This window comes from Diceros bicornis, chromosome 19 (genome assembly GCF_020826845.1).
Source record: "Diceros bicornis minor isolate mBicDic1 chromosome 19, mDicBic1.mat.cur, whole genome shotgun sequence".
Classification (NCBI taxonomy): domain Eukaryota; kingdom Metazoa; phylum Chordata; class Mammalia; order Perissodactyla; family Rhinocerotidae; genus Diceros; species Diceros bicornis.
The window spans coordinates 37951284-37966320 of NC_080758.1; the positions used below are offsets into that span (position 1 = coordinate 37951284).

A 15037-nucleotide genomic window follows, 5' to 3' on the forward strand; every position below is an offset into this window, starting at 1 on the left:
TGATTTAATGACATATTAGTAATTCCAAACATTTATTTTACTTCATTATTCAACAATACGTTGTTTCCTCCAGACTGATATTTCACAGATTGTTTTGCAGCCCTCTGTATAAAGTATGTTCCCAGATGGACACCTATGAAAGAAACCCCAGCGACAAGAAGCCAGTTCTTTCTAATCCAACTGATGTTTTTCATCTCTTCTTTCAATATCAAGCTCAGATTCAAAGCTGCTTCTTTCTAGAAGAAATAAAAATAAAATATTTTAGAGAAATAATTCCAAAACATTTTATAGATTACAATTTAATAATTAATTTTAATCCTCTGCTCCTTCTTTAGAAAAAGGAACTACCAACTGGCATACTCCTCCACAAAATGAGAAACGTAAATCCACTTAGTTAGACTAATCATTCATTCCTTTATTCTTCAATGAATTCCTACAAGAAAAAGTGCTGATATTTTAATGATTTTGGAATGCACAACAACACAGGTAGAAAGCATACAGTAGTTATTTGAATATGATATGCTTCTAAAAGAGAAACGCTACATTATAAAACTCATAGAATTTGGGTCTCTGAGTCTTAAAAAAAGCCTCAAATGTTTTTATTCTCTTACATCAAGATCTAATGTTATGTTTTTTTCTATAACTTTGGTTTGCTTGGAAACCTTAGGTCTGAAAAAAGTACATTTACATCAAATACTGTTTGTAAATAATTATGAGAACAAGATAACTGTTAGTATTCCAACTGCAGACACTCTCTGAAGTATAGTCTATACGTAGCTGTTTAAGTCTGCACAACACATTGTACCAAAGAATAAACCATGTTTTAAATATTTGGCTAAAGTCAGAGCTAATTTTCTGTAGTTTTACCCTATCAATCAACCATTTTCAGTTTTGATGTCCTACAACTAATCCTCCCCAAAACTTTGGTTAATGACAATAAATATAAAAACCAGGGAATGTGCTGGATGACAAAGAGAAAAACAGGATCTGATTTGCAATTTGATCTCAAAGAGTTTAAATACCATAAATGTTCATATACCAATATACCAGCACTTGTACTAGTTTCCTTAACAAGGTTGTAAATGGCGTGCCTTGAGGCATAAAATTCGGATACTTTAATAATGTGCGGAAAGAATAAAAATCTCAGGTCATGGACCTTATCTGTTGAGGCTTGGTGCTTTGAAGGTGAAGTTTCAGCCAATTATTAGTTATTTTCAGGAATATGCTAACTGTGCTAACCACTTGGATGGTGTTTAGCATAAATAAAAATAACCGAATTACCCAGACTATAGTACTTCTTAGAGTAGACCGTGACACAGTATGATACAGACCAAAAAAGTGATTTGAAGATGTGCAAAAAAGAGGTAAAGAGAATGAGAGAATATAATACAAAGTGTTATTTTGGCTACCACTCCTCCCAATTTAAAGGGCTGTAACCATGGCAACTGGACCCAAATAAAGTGAAGGCAATGATAGCCAGCTTTCTCCCTGCAATGATAAAGCTATAGTCATCTTTTTTTATAGCATGAGGAGGAAAAAAGTCTCTGTTCATCTTATGCCAGGAACAGCTAAAGTACTTAAATAGTATTTCAATGGTTATTTTAGACTCAGCAAAATCTGTGACACACATTTAAATGAAACCTTAGTGAAGTGACTTCCATACGTTAATTTGCACATCACAACACACACACACCACAAATCACAATAGAAACGGTGATCAATAAAATGATTTCTCTAGTTAAAAAAAATTTTCAATACATAATAGTGACATGCAACTTTTCAAAAGTAGAATGCCAAGTTGGCACCTCTAACGGTCTTGTGGTAGTGAGACCAGTAACCACATCTTCTGGCTAATATCTCTATAAAACAAGAAGGCAAGAAATCATTGAAAGTGTTGATGATTTCCAAATCATTTTAAGATGCTGACATTTGCCAACTTGTGATCATAGGTCTAGATCCAGACAAAATAAGGTACAATTGAAAGAAATGAAATGGAATGAAATACCAGGCTGGCTTTTGGAATAGGTTTGGAAGTGTCCGTTCAGCTCTATTAAGACTCTTCCTTTCTAACAATATGACCCATAATTCCAAAAGTTACCATCACATGAATGGCCCTGACTATTCCTGGATGCACAGGCCTGGCAGATGGGCTTGTTGCAGCAATGGATAACTTAATTAAAATAATAGTAAAACATACATGACTGCAGCCTAAATTCAGAGATAAACTATAAAAAATGAGTTAAAGAAATACAAACAGGTAAAATTTTCTCTTAAAAGGAATTGGGGTTCTTTGGAGAAATGGCTGATTCTAGCAGGTCTGAGGCCAGAAATATACAAGATAAGCTGGGGAATTTTTTGGCCAAAAAGTAATCATGTTATCATAGTTTTATCACAAGTCAAAATCAGAGACCTCTTAAAAATGAGGAAAACCTTACTGAGGTCCTCCTTCCATAAAGAGTAGAACCCCAAATTGACCTACTTTATGCCAAATTTAAAGCACATTATTATTCAACTGAAGGTCAAAAAGGTATATTAGAATAGAAAACGCTCCACAATTATAGGGCCATACTTTTCTATCTGGGGCCAGACAAGTTTCATAATTCAGAATTTCTTGGATTTTAGAAATAAAATGGAGTGAATAACACCCATAATCAAGATAATATAGTAATATAGTATTTAACACCCATAATTAATATAACCATAACATTCATAATTAAACACAAAAATATTTCTGCAGTGAATCTAAATATTCATATTAAGTGGACTAAAGACTGCAAACTGCCTCATGTCAGTTAAGATCAAGTTTTGTACCAAAGGAGTTGTGGCAAAACCGTTTGGATTTTAAAACTTTTTGAATTTTGGAATTATAGATAAGAGACCACAGAACTGAATTATATAACTACATCCTCTTATTTCAGTAACTCTCAAAAGCAACAAATTATTTTGAAGCTAAACTATTAGACACTAAGGGATGAATACAATTAGTTTATTTGTCTTGGAAAAAACAGAACAGAAATGATAAAGAAAAGAACCTTTTGCAAATTACAGATTGGTATGCTCTGGAATGAATTTATGGTAAGGAGACAAGGGCTCCTTTGGACACATTCATAATCCCAGAGACAATGCTAGAAAAAAGGACAGGACAAGAATGGCCAGATTGCCCTTTCTCTTGTTATCCAAATGACCCTGTCAGCCAAGTGTCACAGGTCTCTGTGCAACAAACTTTTCTAGAAGCAACTTTTCTAATAGAAAAATATTTTACCAGTGGGTCATAATAAAAACAACAGGTAACCAGGGGCTGGCCCAGTGGCGTAGTGGTTAAGTTCACCTGTTCTGCTTCAGCAGCCCAGGGTTAACAGGTTTGGATTCTGGGCGTGGACCTACACACCACTTATCAAGCCATGCTGTGGCAGCATCCCACATATCAAGTCGAGGAAGATGGGCATGGATGTTAGCCCATGGCCGGTCTTCCTCAGCAAAAAGAGGAGGATTGGCAATGGATGTTAGCTTGGGGCTAATCTTCCTCACACACACACACACACACACACACACACACACAAAACAACAGGTAACTTACCACTTGAGGCTTTTTCTTGCCAGAGCTGTACACTTTTTTAAAAATCACATTTCCCAGGCCAGCCCCGGGGCTTAGCGGTTAAGTGCACGCGCTCCGCTACTGGCGGCCTGGGTTCGGATCCTGGGCGCGCACCGATGCATCGCTTCTCTGGCCATGCTGATGCCGCATCCCACATACAGCAACTAGAAGGATGTGCAACTATGACATACAACTATCTACTGGGGCTTTGGGGAAAAAAAAGGAGGAGGATTGGCAATAGATGTTAGCTCAGAGCTGGTCTTCCTCAGCAAAAAGAGGAGGATTAGCATGGATGTTAGCTCAGGGCTATTCTTCCTCACCAAAAAAAAAAAAAAAAAAAAAAAAAAATCACATTTCCCATTGCTGGAACATATCATTTGGTTGACCAGATTAAATCGAACTTACCTGAAGATTGCAAGCCTTCTATTTCTCTTGGATGTGGCTCTTCTGAGAACTTGCAAGTGCCAGATTATCTGGCTCTGGAACCTTGTCCTTATTAGGTATTTGGAAAACAGGGCTGTTTTTGATTCTGTGCCACCCCAAATGTATGAGCCCAACTAAAGGTACCATAACAACCAGAACTTTGTAGTCTCTCCAGAAGTTCTGAAAGCTCATAGTTCTTCAGCATCAGTGCACCTAAGAAAAGGTCAACAGTTAAAAGAGAAAGAACAAAAACAAAAAATCCTCCCTCAGATCACATCTATAAACCACCACAGGTAGAATATTACACTCTCATAAAAGCTTACTGTTAAACATTTTTAATTACAATATATTGCAATGTTAATTAACAAAAATAGATATGTTGTAGGTTCAAAGGGTTAGCTTTGAAGTCAGGCTTGGGAAACTTACAAAGCAATACAAACTTTTATTAGTTAACAATTATAAAGAAGCAACATTAGCTGCAGGGAAAGCTGTATGGATCGTTGGAAACACTCATACATGGATATCATTTTCTTCATATAACTAATTATACTTTCTCTGAACCACAATGAAGTTAGATTTTTTTAAAAAATTACATTTAGTCATAATTTTAAAAGAAGAATTAAATGGTAATCCTTAAATATGCAATAAGAATTTAGATTCTGCACTCTGACAGGATGTAAGTGATAGCATTCCAACTGAGACTGAGACAGTCATGCGTGGATTTCAATTGTAGCAAAAGAATTTGGCTTGGACTCTATGAATTAGGATGAATTAATGCCATTTCCACATGTATGTGCTGAACCACTGCATTTTAGAGTGTTTACCCTTATCACTAATAACTCCACCCTAGGGGGGTTACCGTCAACCTGGTTGACGTGAAGAAATTGGGGCTAGTAACTTGCCTGGAGTTACAAAGCTAGTCAATATTGAAAATAGATTTTTTTCCTCTGTCTGTCTTTGATTTGGAAAGTGTGGAGTGGGGCCCAAGAAGTCTGCTTCTGATGATGTGTTGGGTTTGAGAACTTGAGTTTGGACAATCTCTAAAGACTCATTTTTTTTTAATTTAAGGGACACTCATTAGTCTTTAGTGATTAGCTTATAGACTTGTGATGATATGAATGGACCTACTTTCCAAGTTCCTTTCTGAGCACAGGACAACAAAGACTGCTCCATCATCTACAGGACATCCTAAGAATTAGGTTCAATTGCATCTATATGAGTTTTAGTATCATGAAATCTCTTACATTACAGTAATTTTATATGAATGCCATGTAGATCACAGTATGTAATGTGATGTACTGTGAACCTCTTTGAGAAGAGTCTCAGATTAGCATCCAGTTAGCTCCCTATACTTAATGAATCTTTGGACAAAGAAGGCACTCAATTTTATTCATATTGTATTTAACAGTCTATTATCCTTATCTATTAGGATAACTTAAGGATCCATGCATCTTTTTCTAGGTTTAGGTTAAGCCTGAGAATCTGTATCTATTTCGGCTGAAAATTCATTATTTGCCAAATATCACCGAGGCCCAGAAATAGCACTTCCTGGTTAGTAAATGATGTGGACTGATTTAATGTTTAATTGCTTTAATGCTTACTCAACACCTACATGCCCCCGTTTATTCAGATTCTCCATATCTCACATATTGATGTGGCTAATGGGGGTGAGAAAGCAGGTAACTATTTCCTGATGATTATTCTGTTGTCCTTTGAGAGGCTTGGAAAATGATTAGGATCAGGATGGTAGGGCTTTTTTCTTTACAAAGTACTTTTCGAGTCTTCACATTTAATCCACATAAAAACAATGAGTACCACACCACACCATATATCTAACAGTCCGTCTCCACCAAGCAAGCTTTCTAGCACACTACACGTATTCTACTGCTTGAATAAACAACTTCCCAGGCCAGACCCCTTAGACTTTACCAAATAAGGCTCGTTGCTAGTTTTAAGAAAAAGACAACAAAGGTTTGAAATTTGCTATCTGCAGTAGCAGTTAGTGAGGTAATGTGTTCCTTATTTTGTTCATATCTTCTTGTGGAGCTTTTAAATACAATCAAATATATTTTGGGGATACAATTTTGATTTAACTCTTTTTTTCTTCTCAATTCTTCTGTCGGATTTTTTTCAAAGGGAAAATTAGTATCACTGTCCTTTTCTAATAAATATAATACAGGCTTACTTTTTCAAGTTAGAAAATTATAGAAATAAGGAAAAGAAATAAGGAAAAGAAAGCTAAAAACACCTGTAATCTTTTTGGCTTTAACAAAAATGTGATCATAATCTACAGGCTGTTTTGTAATCTTTTCTCCCTCCCAGAATATAAATCTTCATTATCATTTTTAATAGTTGTACAGCGTGTGATTGCACGGAGATATCCTAATTTGACAGATTGCTGATTGATGGAAACTTGAGATTTTTTTCAATGCTTTACTGCTAAATATGCTACGGCAATAAGTATTCTTGTAAATACTCCAGAGTCTATGCTCAGAGCCTCTCTATGCTGCTTCCCAGGATAATATAATGATTTACCAGATTTCTTAACAATTAACTCATTTTTCAAATGAACTTACAAGAACGTTTTTAAAACCTTGATTTTTACAAAGGTTCATGGTGCCAGGCAGCAGAGAGACTGGGAGATTCAATTTAGGAACAGAAAATTAAGCTAAATACAGTGTATCTTGAGCTGGTCCTTTCCTCAAAACACTTGGCAAATCATTCCAAGTGGTATGGAACTATTTTTATGGACACCAGAGATTCCTGCATCTGAAACAAAACAAGAATGTGCTCAAAATGATCAGATTTGATGAGCAGTAATAGGCTGGTCGCTAAAATAAGTTAGTGCTTGTTGTTCATTCATTGAGCTTTTCAAGTTTGCTGAAGCAAAGCAGCAACAGAAATGACAGGGGGATGATTTTTCCTCCTTACCCTCCTTTAGTGCACCTGCCACTGCCCTTTTCTTATCTTTCCTGAATCTTCTTTAAACACACTCCTAAACAAACAAACAAAAACAGAAGGTATGGGACTTTTTAAAAAGATGGGGGAAACCATGAGAAATGAAATGAGATTAGCAAATTTTAGGTTACGCAAAATAGAAAGTAGATATTTATGGTTTTATTCATTGAAACGCATTTTGTTAAGTTTAGAAAATGTTTAGAGGCAATCTTAACACAGACCATGCTTTCTTATACTCTTCTTTCAAAAATATATACCTTGCATTATTCAAAAGGTTTCATATTTTTTATCTTGTTTTATTTTCATAGCAATTTTATGAGACTGCTTTATAAATGAGGAAATAGTAAACGATTGATTCCAAGATTACTGTCAGTTAATTGTGGCACTCAACTTAGATTTTGAATCCTAAAAGTCTTCGCTGGTATTCTATTAAGCAATTTTCAAAAGTCAAGAATTAGCATCCAAGCTTTGGCAATAGAGTCAATCAGAATTTCCAGCGCATGATGATGGGGATGAGTACACTCTGAGTGCGTGATACACACACGTGAGGGTCAATGAGGTCAACTATCCTGGCGCACTTCACCTGGCATGTTCTTCTGATTCTCATGTCAGGTATGTAAGAGGTTAATAGCGGTCTTGTGCCACTTTGTCCAAAATGACAAGAGGGCAGAAGAGTCTATATCCTCCAAACCCACATCTGTGACCTTCCAATGGTTGAGATTAGCTGGGTTAACTTTAGTTCAGTTTTCTTGAGCTTAGTTCTTTGTGTAGAATGAATAGTGAGAAGCTTGCTATATCTCTACCTCATTAAAACATCATCATCTTTTTGTGTATGTATAAACAGAAAGGCCAAGAAAGGAAAATACTGAGAAGTATGCTTCAGACCACAAATACTCCTTAAATTTAAGGCATTGCTGTGTCTAGGACAGCAACTTTCCCTCCCCTCCATTTGTATTACAGAGATCACCATCTCTTCAACTTCTGCCACTAAAGCCTGACGGGCTCACTGCAACTTGTTACAGTCCAAGCTGAATGAAGGCTTCTTGGTGACAGAACTGGACAGTAAGGCGAAGGACAAATTTTCCCAGAAAATCCTAAACAGCCTGGCTCTAGCTATCAGATTACTCTTTCCATGTAGCATCATGTCCATTAAAACCACCAAGTTTTGCTATTGGCCACTACTAAATTAGGCCTACAACAACCTGGATGCAGGAAATAGTCTGTAAAATGTTCTTATTTTGCCTCCTGGGCTTGCGGGGCGCCATCTGCTGGTCTTTTGCACACAGTGTAAGGTAGATTCTTTTTTATGTCTTCATTGCATGTTCTGCTTAAAGCATTTGAAAAAATAGCAGTTTTTAAAAACTTTCACCAAATGCAAGTTAATCATGAAGAGAACATTAGGCAGAATGTTAAACAATTAACTAACCTAGCTCTTGTGATTCTGACATTAGATGAATTTTATTGGAATTGTATGCCTTTTCTTTTACAGTAACAATGTTGGCCTTAGGTATTGGTGAATTTTTCATTCTTGAATTCCAATCATTGACACTACAAATAGTTCTTTTTATCCTAAAATTTTAATATAGCAGTTTTAATATTGGCATTTTTTGTGTACATATTAGAAAGGACTGCATATTATCTTCAGGCCTATTTAACTGATTGGCATGCTAAAAAGAACAATAGTTTTCCTTCTTTTTTTCTAACTGCATTACCTAAAACAATACAGTTTTGCTGAACTTTTCCAGTCTTGTAAAAACACACACGCCGAAAACATTACTGTCAACTCTTGATGAACTGAATGGATCCTCCCTGAGTCCTCAAGTTTCCATATAGCAGAATCCTACCACCACTCCCACCGCACCATTCAAGGTCAGCTTGACCTACACTCAGCTGGGCTGCTGCCAGCACAGCCTGGTCAGGAGTAGGTCGGGAGTCTTCAGGGTACAGTGAAGGTCAACACAGTTACATGTAAGTATTTTATGGTCTCTACTGTCCCCTCTCACTACTGTGAATTCAATGATTTATAAGTAAAAATAAGTAATATACAGAAAGTATCACAAGTTGTATATGGGAGCTTTACTAAATGTCGGCAGTCCCAAACTTGAACAGTGAGTGAATGATTACTGACTAATGAGGAAGAGAAAATCAGCTTACTGGCAGGCTGTGGGTTCTCAGAAAGGCTGTAGTATTGTTACTGAGTTTATAAAGTTTATAGACTTATCTGAGAATCCTTTCATTTCCTTTTTTTCTTTGAGGAAAACTGGTCCTGAGCTAACATCTGTTGCCAATCATCCTCCTTTTTTCTCCCCAAAGCCCCAGTAGATAGTTGTACATCATAGCTGAACATCCTTCTAGTTGCTCTGTGTGGCACAGTGCCTCAGCATGGCTTGATGAGCGGTTCGTAGGTGTGCACCCAGGATCCCAACCAGCGAACCCCAGGCCACCGAAGTGGAACGTGTGAATTGAACTGCTCCGCCACTGGCCCGGCACTCTATCTCCTTTTTTTCCCATCTCCTGTTTTTACACCTGGCTGCCATTTGATGCTGGGGTTGGTGGGGGGAAGGAAAGTGGGTATCATGCAGATAGCCAGATTGTTCCAGATTAAATGTGCAGCTGATTGGGCCCCTCAGTGCTACAGCAGTGACTTTATGTGCCCTGGCCCCCATAGGGCCAATTTCTATCTTCATCATTTTTGAGATTTCTATTTACTTTCCACTTTAGGGCAGATAACCTACGGGCCAGAGGAAATTATGGCTACTGGGTATTAGCACCGTCAACTTCCTGTCCCCACATGTAAAAACCCATCCATCTCAGCTTTCATCTTAACCTCCTTCCTGGCTGTCTCAGGAAGAACAGGTACTCCTGTTACCTAAGTTCCGGTCAGTCCCACTTCCTACTGTGTCCTCAGGGTTCTAGCTCCACTATCCCCTCTTCTGTCTCCCGCCTCCCATTTGTAATGGGTCTTCCTCCTCTGCATAACCTGACCATTTTTCTCCATTGAAAGGAACCAAAAACAAATTCCCTAAAGCAACCGCCCTTTACCAGCTTCCCTTCCAGCTACTACACAATCTGATTCCTTTCAAATAATGCATCTTTATCTAAAGTCACTTCCTACTTCCATCTCCAAACCCAAGTAATCTGCTTTCGTTCCACTCTCCATGGAAACTGCTCTGACTATACCGATCACCAATCTCTCCCTTTACTTGATCTCTCTGAAGCATTTTGATGTGTTCTTGAAACTCTTTAAGTACTTGAGACTCTAGTCTCTTCCTTTTCAGTCTCCTTTAATGGCCCCTTAGTTTCCATCCACCTATTCACCCTGTCCTGGGTCGTCTTCTCCCTGTTTCTTGTTTCCTGGGCGGTCTCATTCACCTCGTAAGCTTCTACTATTAGGACATCCACTAATGACTCCTGCATCTTCATCTCCCGCTTAGACTCACATATCCAACCGCTACTGTTCACCTTTATCTAAGTGTCCCCACAAACAGTCTAAACGCATCTCATATAAAAATGAATCCTCTTTCCTTCCCAAACTGCTGTCCACCTATATTACCGGTTTCGATTTAAAAAAGCATTATCTACCAAGCCATTCAATTCAGAAATGTGGATATAGTGGACTCTGCCTTTTTCCTTATACTCCTCCTCAAGTCCATCACCCAGTCCTGCCATTTGACATGACATTTCTTTTATATAACCTCTCCCCACAGCCTCAGTCCCAACCGTTGTTACTTCACATGATCTCCTTGCTTCTAGCCCAGTAGTTCTCAAAGTGTGGTGCCCTCACCAGTAGCATAAGCATCACCTGGGAATTTATTAGAAATGCAAATTCTTAGGCTGCCCCTGACCTACTGAATCAAATGCTAGGGTGGGGGTCCGGTAATCTGTGTTTTAACGAATTCTCCAGGTAATTCTGAAGCTAAAGTTTGAGAACCACTGTTCCAGTTTACTCTCCACTAATCCATTCTCCACACTCTTAACACAGCCATCTTCCAAAAAAACAAACAAAAAAAACACACCAAATCTGGTCGTGCTTCTGGATCGCTTAGAAGCTTTTAGTGATGTTTTTGACTAAAAGGTGAAATCTAAATTGCTTAGTACAGCATAAAAAGCCCACTAGATCCACCAGGATCGAGTTCCTGCCTACCAGTTTTCAGAAGGTAAAGCACAGCAAATCATTTTAGTAAGACTGCATTGTTGTGTAGTGATTAAGGGGATAAACTGTGGAATCCTACTGCCTGGGCTTTCAATCTCCACCTTTTGTTGTTAGTACCATGGACTCTTAGCAACCCTGTGTACAGCAGAACGGAAACCTGCCCGGTCTTTTTGCACCATTCTTTCATCTTCCGGCACCGTATCAGACAATGCGCCATTGCTATTCATAGGGCTTTCCTGGCCAATTTTTTCGGAAGTGGGTGGCCAGGTCCTTCGTTCTTGTCTGTCTAGTCTGGAAGGTCCACTGAAACCTGTCCACCACGGGTGACCCTGCTGGTATTTGAAATATCTATGGCATATATCACAGCAACACCCACATGCCACAGTATGACAACTGACAGATGGGCAGTGTGGTTCCCTGATGGGGAAACAAATCCAGGCTGCAGCAGTGAAAGTGCCAAATCTTAACCACTAGACCACCAGGGCTGGCCAACTTCCACCTTACCACTTCACACACAATTGGCTGTGTGACCTTGGATGAGTCACTTAACCTCACTATGTCTCAATTCCATCATCCATAAAATGAAAGTAATGACTTCCATATCACAAAGTCGTTGTGTCGTTAGCACAACACCTGGCACTTAGTCTGGCCTTATTATTGTTAGCTATTATTATTATTTTGATTATTTCAAAAAGAAAAAACATTACTGAAGTCAACCTGGAGTGTAGTAAGAACAAGGGAGGACTGGAATGACTGCCTAGACTAAGGGAAGTGGTCCCCATCAAGGAGGCCCCTTCTCTGGGCAGGTTCAGTTAGTCTAGATGTGAATAAAAAGACCCACATCCTCAGGAAAGGGGTTCTGAGGTCTCGGGGCTATTTTGATTAGAGGGGGGTGGATCTGCAATCAGATTCAGGATGTTATAGGAAAGATAACAGTCAAGCTTCTAAAGTGAGAGCCAGGAAAGCTAATCGTGAGGAAACAGGAAAACTCAAGGACAGAGCAAAACGGTAAAGAGAGAATGAATAATTTCGTATTTGCTTCTCTGATAAGTTAATGAAGTTGCCAAGTGATTAAATATGAGTCCTACTGTGATGAAACTTAGTCTGCATTTTCAGAAATGTTGGTTACTTAAGACCAAAGGCCTTAAGTAATGAAGGGAATCAAATTCTAATGTCCACCACAAATTAGTTATCATCTTGGGCAAATTACTTCTTCTTTCCTGCCTCAATTTCATAATCTGCAATATGGGGTTACACTATGAAAATTGCTACATATATATTTACGTATTTATTGCTTAGTAGTGTCTAGGTATGTGGGAAGTGCTCAACACACGGCAGCTATTATTACTGAAGTACATTATCTTTAAAACAAATCACACATAGAAACAGGCTCCTCTTGAGATTCCTGTTTGACCAAAGCAATTGTATATTATTATCTAATATTTCAACTAATATTTGGTTGTAACTCATAAAACTGGGGAATATTGTAAAGACAGATCCAAATACAGTTATATTTAGTGTTTACATCATTTAGGACTTATCAATTTTTACTTGAAATATGTGAGATTAATTTTACTCAAATGTTTACTCAGTGTCTATTAGGTGCTAGCAAGACATTAGGCTGGGGGTGGGTGTGACTACCAAGATGGATAAGTCATGGTTCCTGTCCTCAAAGAGAACACAGGCTGGAGAAGAGAAAGGCATAATCCTAATAAAAGATGATTAAATGCTCTATAGTAGCAAAAAAAAATACTGTAGAGATTAAAAGTCTTTACCAATTTGACTAATTTTTCAAAATTGTACTTTTCATTTTCTCCTCTACCTCTGAATTAGTCTCAATCCATTTTTACTTACTTCATCTTTAGTTACAGCAGGGAATCAATATCTGTAAAAACTGGTAACTGCACCCACTGTAACAGAAAGCAGCAGTCATTTGTTCCTTTCTCTGGTATATTCTCAGTGCACAGCAGGAGGCAGAGAGTCTTGCTCCTTTTGTCCTTCATAGGGTGGCTTATTCTCGTCTCTTAGTTCAGACGTCACCTACTCAGAGAGCCCTTCTCTGAGCACTCAATCTAGTTTTTCCCTCTACCACCCCCATTATTCTCTAGGGTATCTCACTATTACCTTCAAAGCCCTACCTTTGTGGTGAATGCTGTGATGTGCACCTTAATCCCACTTAAGAATGAGACTTATTTCCCCAACTCCTGGGAGTGCTGAGACAGCTCTCATCTGTCAGTCCTTTTCCAGGATTGACTGGCTGAAGAGAGTTTAAGTTATGCCCTCTTTCCAGGGCAATGGGCATCCAATGACTGATCAATGCAGGGATATAAGGGCCTGGCCCTTCCCTCCAACGTGGGACAACTCTGAAGGGCCAACCCAGCACCAGAGTTCCTGGGACTGGTGGAAGCCTTCCTTGGGACTGCACTGCAGCTCACCTTTTTATATCCACCCAATCCTGCTTCCTTTCTTCCTTGAGAAGAGCCAAAAAGTTCTCCCTAATAAATGTCCTGCCTACAAACCTCCTCCTGAGTCGGCTTCCCAGGGAAGCCAACTTAGGACAATCTGGAAACATCTTCTTCATTTATTAGTGTGCTTGTTTATTGTTTCTTCTCCCATCACTAGAATATAAGCTCCATGTGGTTAGGGACCATGCTTGTCTTGGTCATTGTTGTATCTGCTAACTCAGCACAGGAGGAGATTTGTGGGTAGGACATATATATACTATATATATATACAGATAGATTAACATAATATATATGTTAATAGATAAACTGGCGATGTTGATGAATGAAATGAATAAAACTGCCAGTATTGAAAGCCTCTGAAACAGCAAGAGGATATGGGCATGGTCCCATGCGGGAGGAAGATGAACACGACCTCGGGAGGTCTCCTCCATCTCAACATGACTTCCATCCCCATAACGTCATAAGCCCAGTGAGTCCCACTTTTGCTTTCACACAGGTGGCACCACCACGCTGTACAGCAGTTCTGACGTCCAGTTCCACGTCAGCGTGTGGTCCTCACCTCCCAGGTCCAGCATACAGTGCCCTCTCCCAGCGAAGGAGTGAGCGACGAGTCACAGCTTCCGGCTAGCAGGTGGCAGCGCAGGTGCCATCGGGGCCTTCCCTGGAACACCTCCACCTACCCCACGGTGTGGCCGTGCAGATGGGACAGTGAGGATGCTCTACACCTGGAACTCTACCCACAACACTGGATCACCTCCTCGCCATCCACATCCACTTCAGCAAGCACTTCCTGCCTCTGGCTACTTCAAAGGTAGATCTTTAGCTTTCCAAAGAGCAGGCCTCCTCCTTGTCCCCGCCCCCAAATATCCTTCAGTGAGGACACCAGTGACCTTTCTGAGTGGGGAGGAGGCACCTACAAGCGCCCCTCCCGTCTCTTGGGCTGGGAAGAAAGCCGCTTTTCCGCCTGAGATTCCAGCGCTCTCACCTGCCCACCTGCCGCTGCGCCTCCCTAGGCCGCGCCGCCAGCAGGCCCCTCAGGCCGAGCCTCCCGCAGCCGGCGCCGCCAGTCCCGGCAACCCGCGCCCGAGCCTGGAGACGGAGCATGCGCAGCTCTGCGATTGGCGCGGCCCCGCTCGGATTCCGCTCCTCCGGGTTTTAGGGAAGTTCTCAGCCAAGAAAGTAGTGGCAGTGGCCGGAAAGAACAGGGGTCGGGGCTTATTCAGCGTTAATTTCATTCACTTGTTGAAACTGAAAAATGTAAATAACCTATCAAATGGCCGTGTTAGGGCACAGTACCTTCCTTAGGGCGCGCGCTTAAGAGGCACTCAGTGAAAGAATGAAAAAGCGATCAACGGTTCTCGGCGGCTCTCAGGCCTCCCTGATTTGACTAAACACAAAGCGCCTTATTCTGTCGTCCAGCGCCAATTCCCCGCCTTTTTACGA

The 15037-nt window shown here is 39.8% G+C and overlaps 2 protein-coding genes across 4 annotated transcripts; both read right to left on the bottom strand.

The window, feature by feature from the left end:
- Window positions 1-15: 15 nt before the first annotated feature.
- Window positions 16-194, bottom strand: LOC131418674 (uncharacterized). Its single transcript, XM_058563213.1, has one exon. The coding sequence runs from the start codon at window positions 192-194 to the stop codon at window positions 33-35; it is 162 nt and encodes a 53-aa protein (XP_058419196.1). The 3' UTR covers window positions 16-32.
- A 3806-nt stretch (window positions 195-4000) lies between these two features.
- Window positions 4001-14673, bottom strand: LOC131418672 (uncharacterized). Of its 3 annotated transcripts, XM_058563211.1 has the most exons (3): window positions 14580-14667; window positions 6950-7013; window positions 4001-4231 (listed from the first exon to the last, which is right to left on the bottom strand). In XM_058563211.1, exon 3 carries the CDS (start codon window positions 4208-4210, stop codon window positions 4019-4021), a length of 192 nt encoding a protein of 63 aa, XP_058419194.1. In that variant the 5' UTR covers window positions 4211-4231; window positions 6950-7013; window positions 14580-14667; the 3' UTR covers window positions 4001-4018. The 3 variants fall into 3 exon arrangements, with proteins under 3 accessions (XP_058419194.1, XP_058419193.1, XP_058419195.1); XM_058563210.1 differs by lacking the exon at window positions 6950-7013 and having other exon boundaries at window positions 14580-14673; XM_058563212.1 differs by lacking the exons at window positions 6950-7013; window positions 14580-14667 and adding an exon at window positions 14154-14344.
- Window positions 14674-15037: the final 364 nt, after the last annotated feature.

Excerpts from the sequence above, each read along its gene's own strand:
- LOC131418674 (XM_058563213.1), bottom strand. The coding sequence starts at position 194 with ATGAAAAACATCAGTTGGATTAGAAAGAACTGGCTTCTTGTCGCTGGG.
- LOC131418672 (XM_058563210.1), bottom strand. The coding sequence starts at position 4,210 with ATGAGCTTTCAGAACTTCTGGAGAGACTACAAAGTTCTGGTTGTTATG.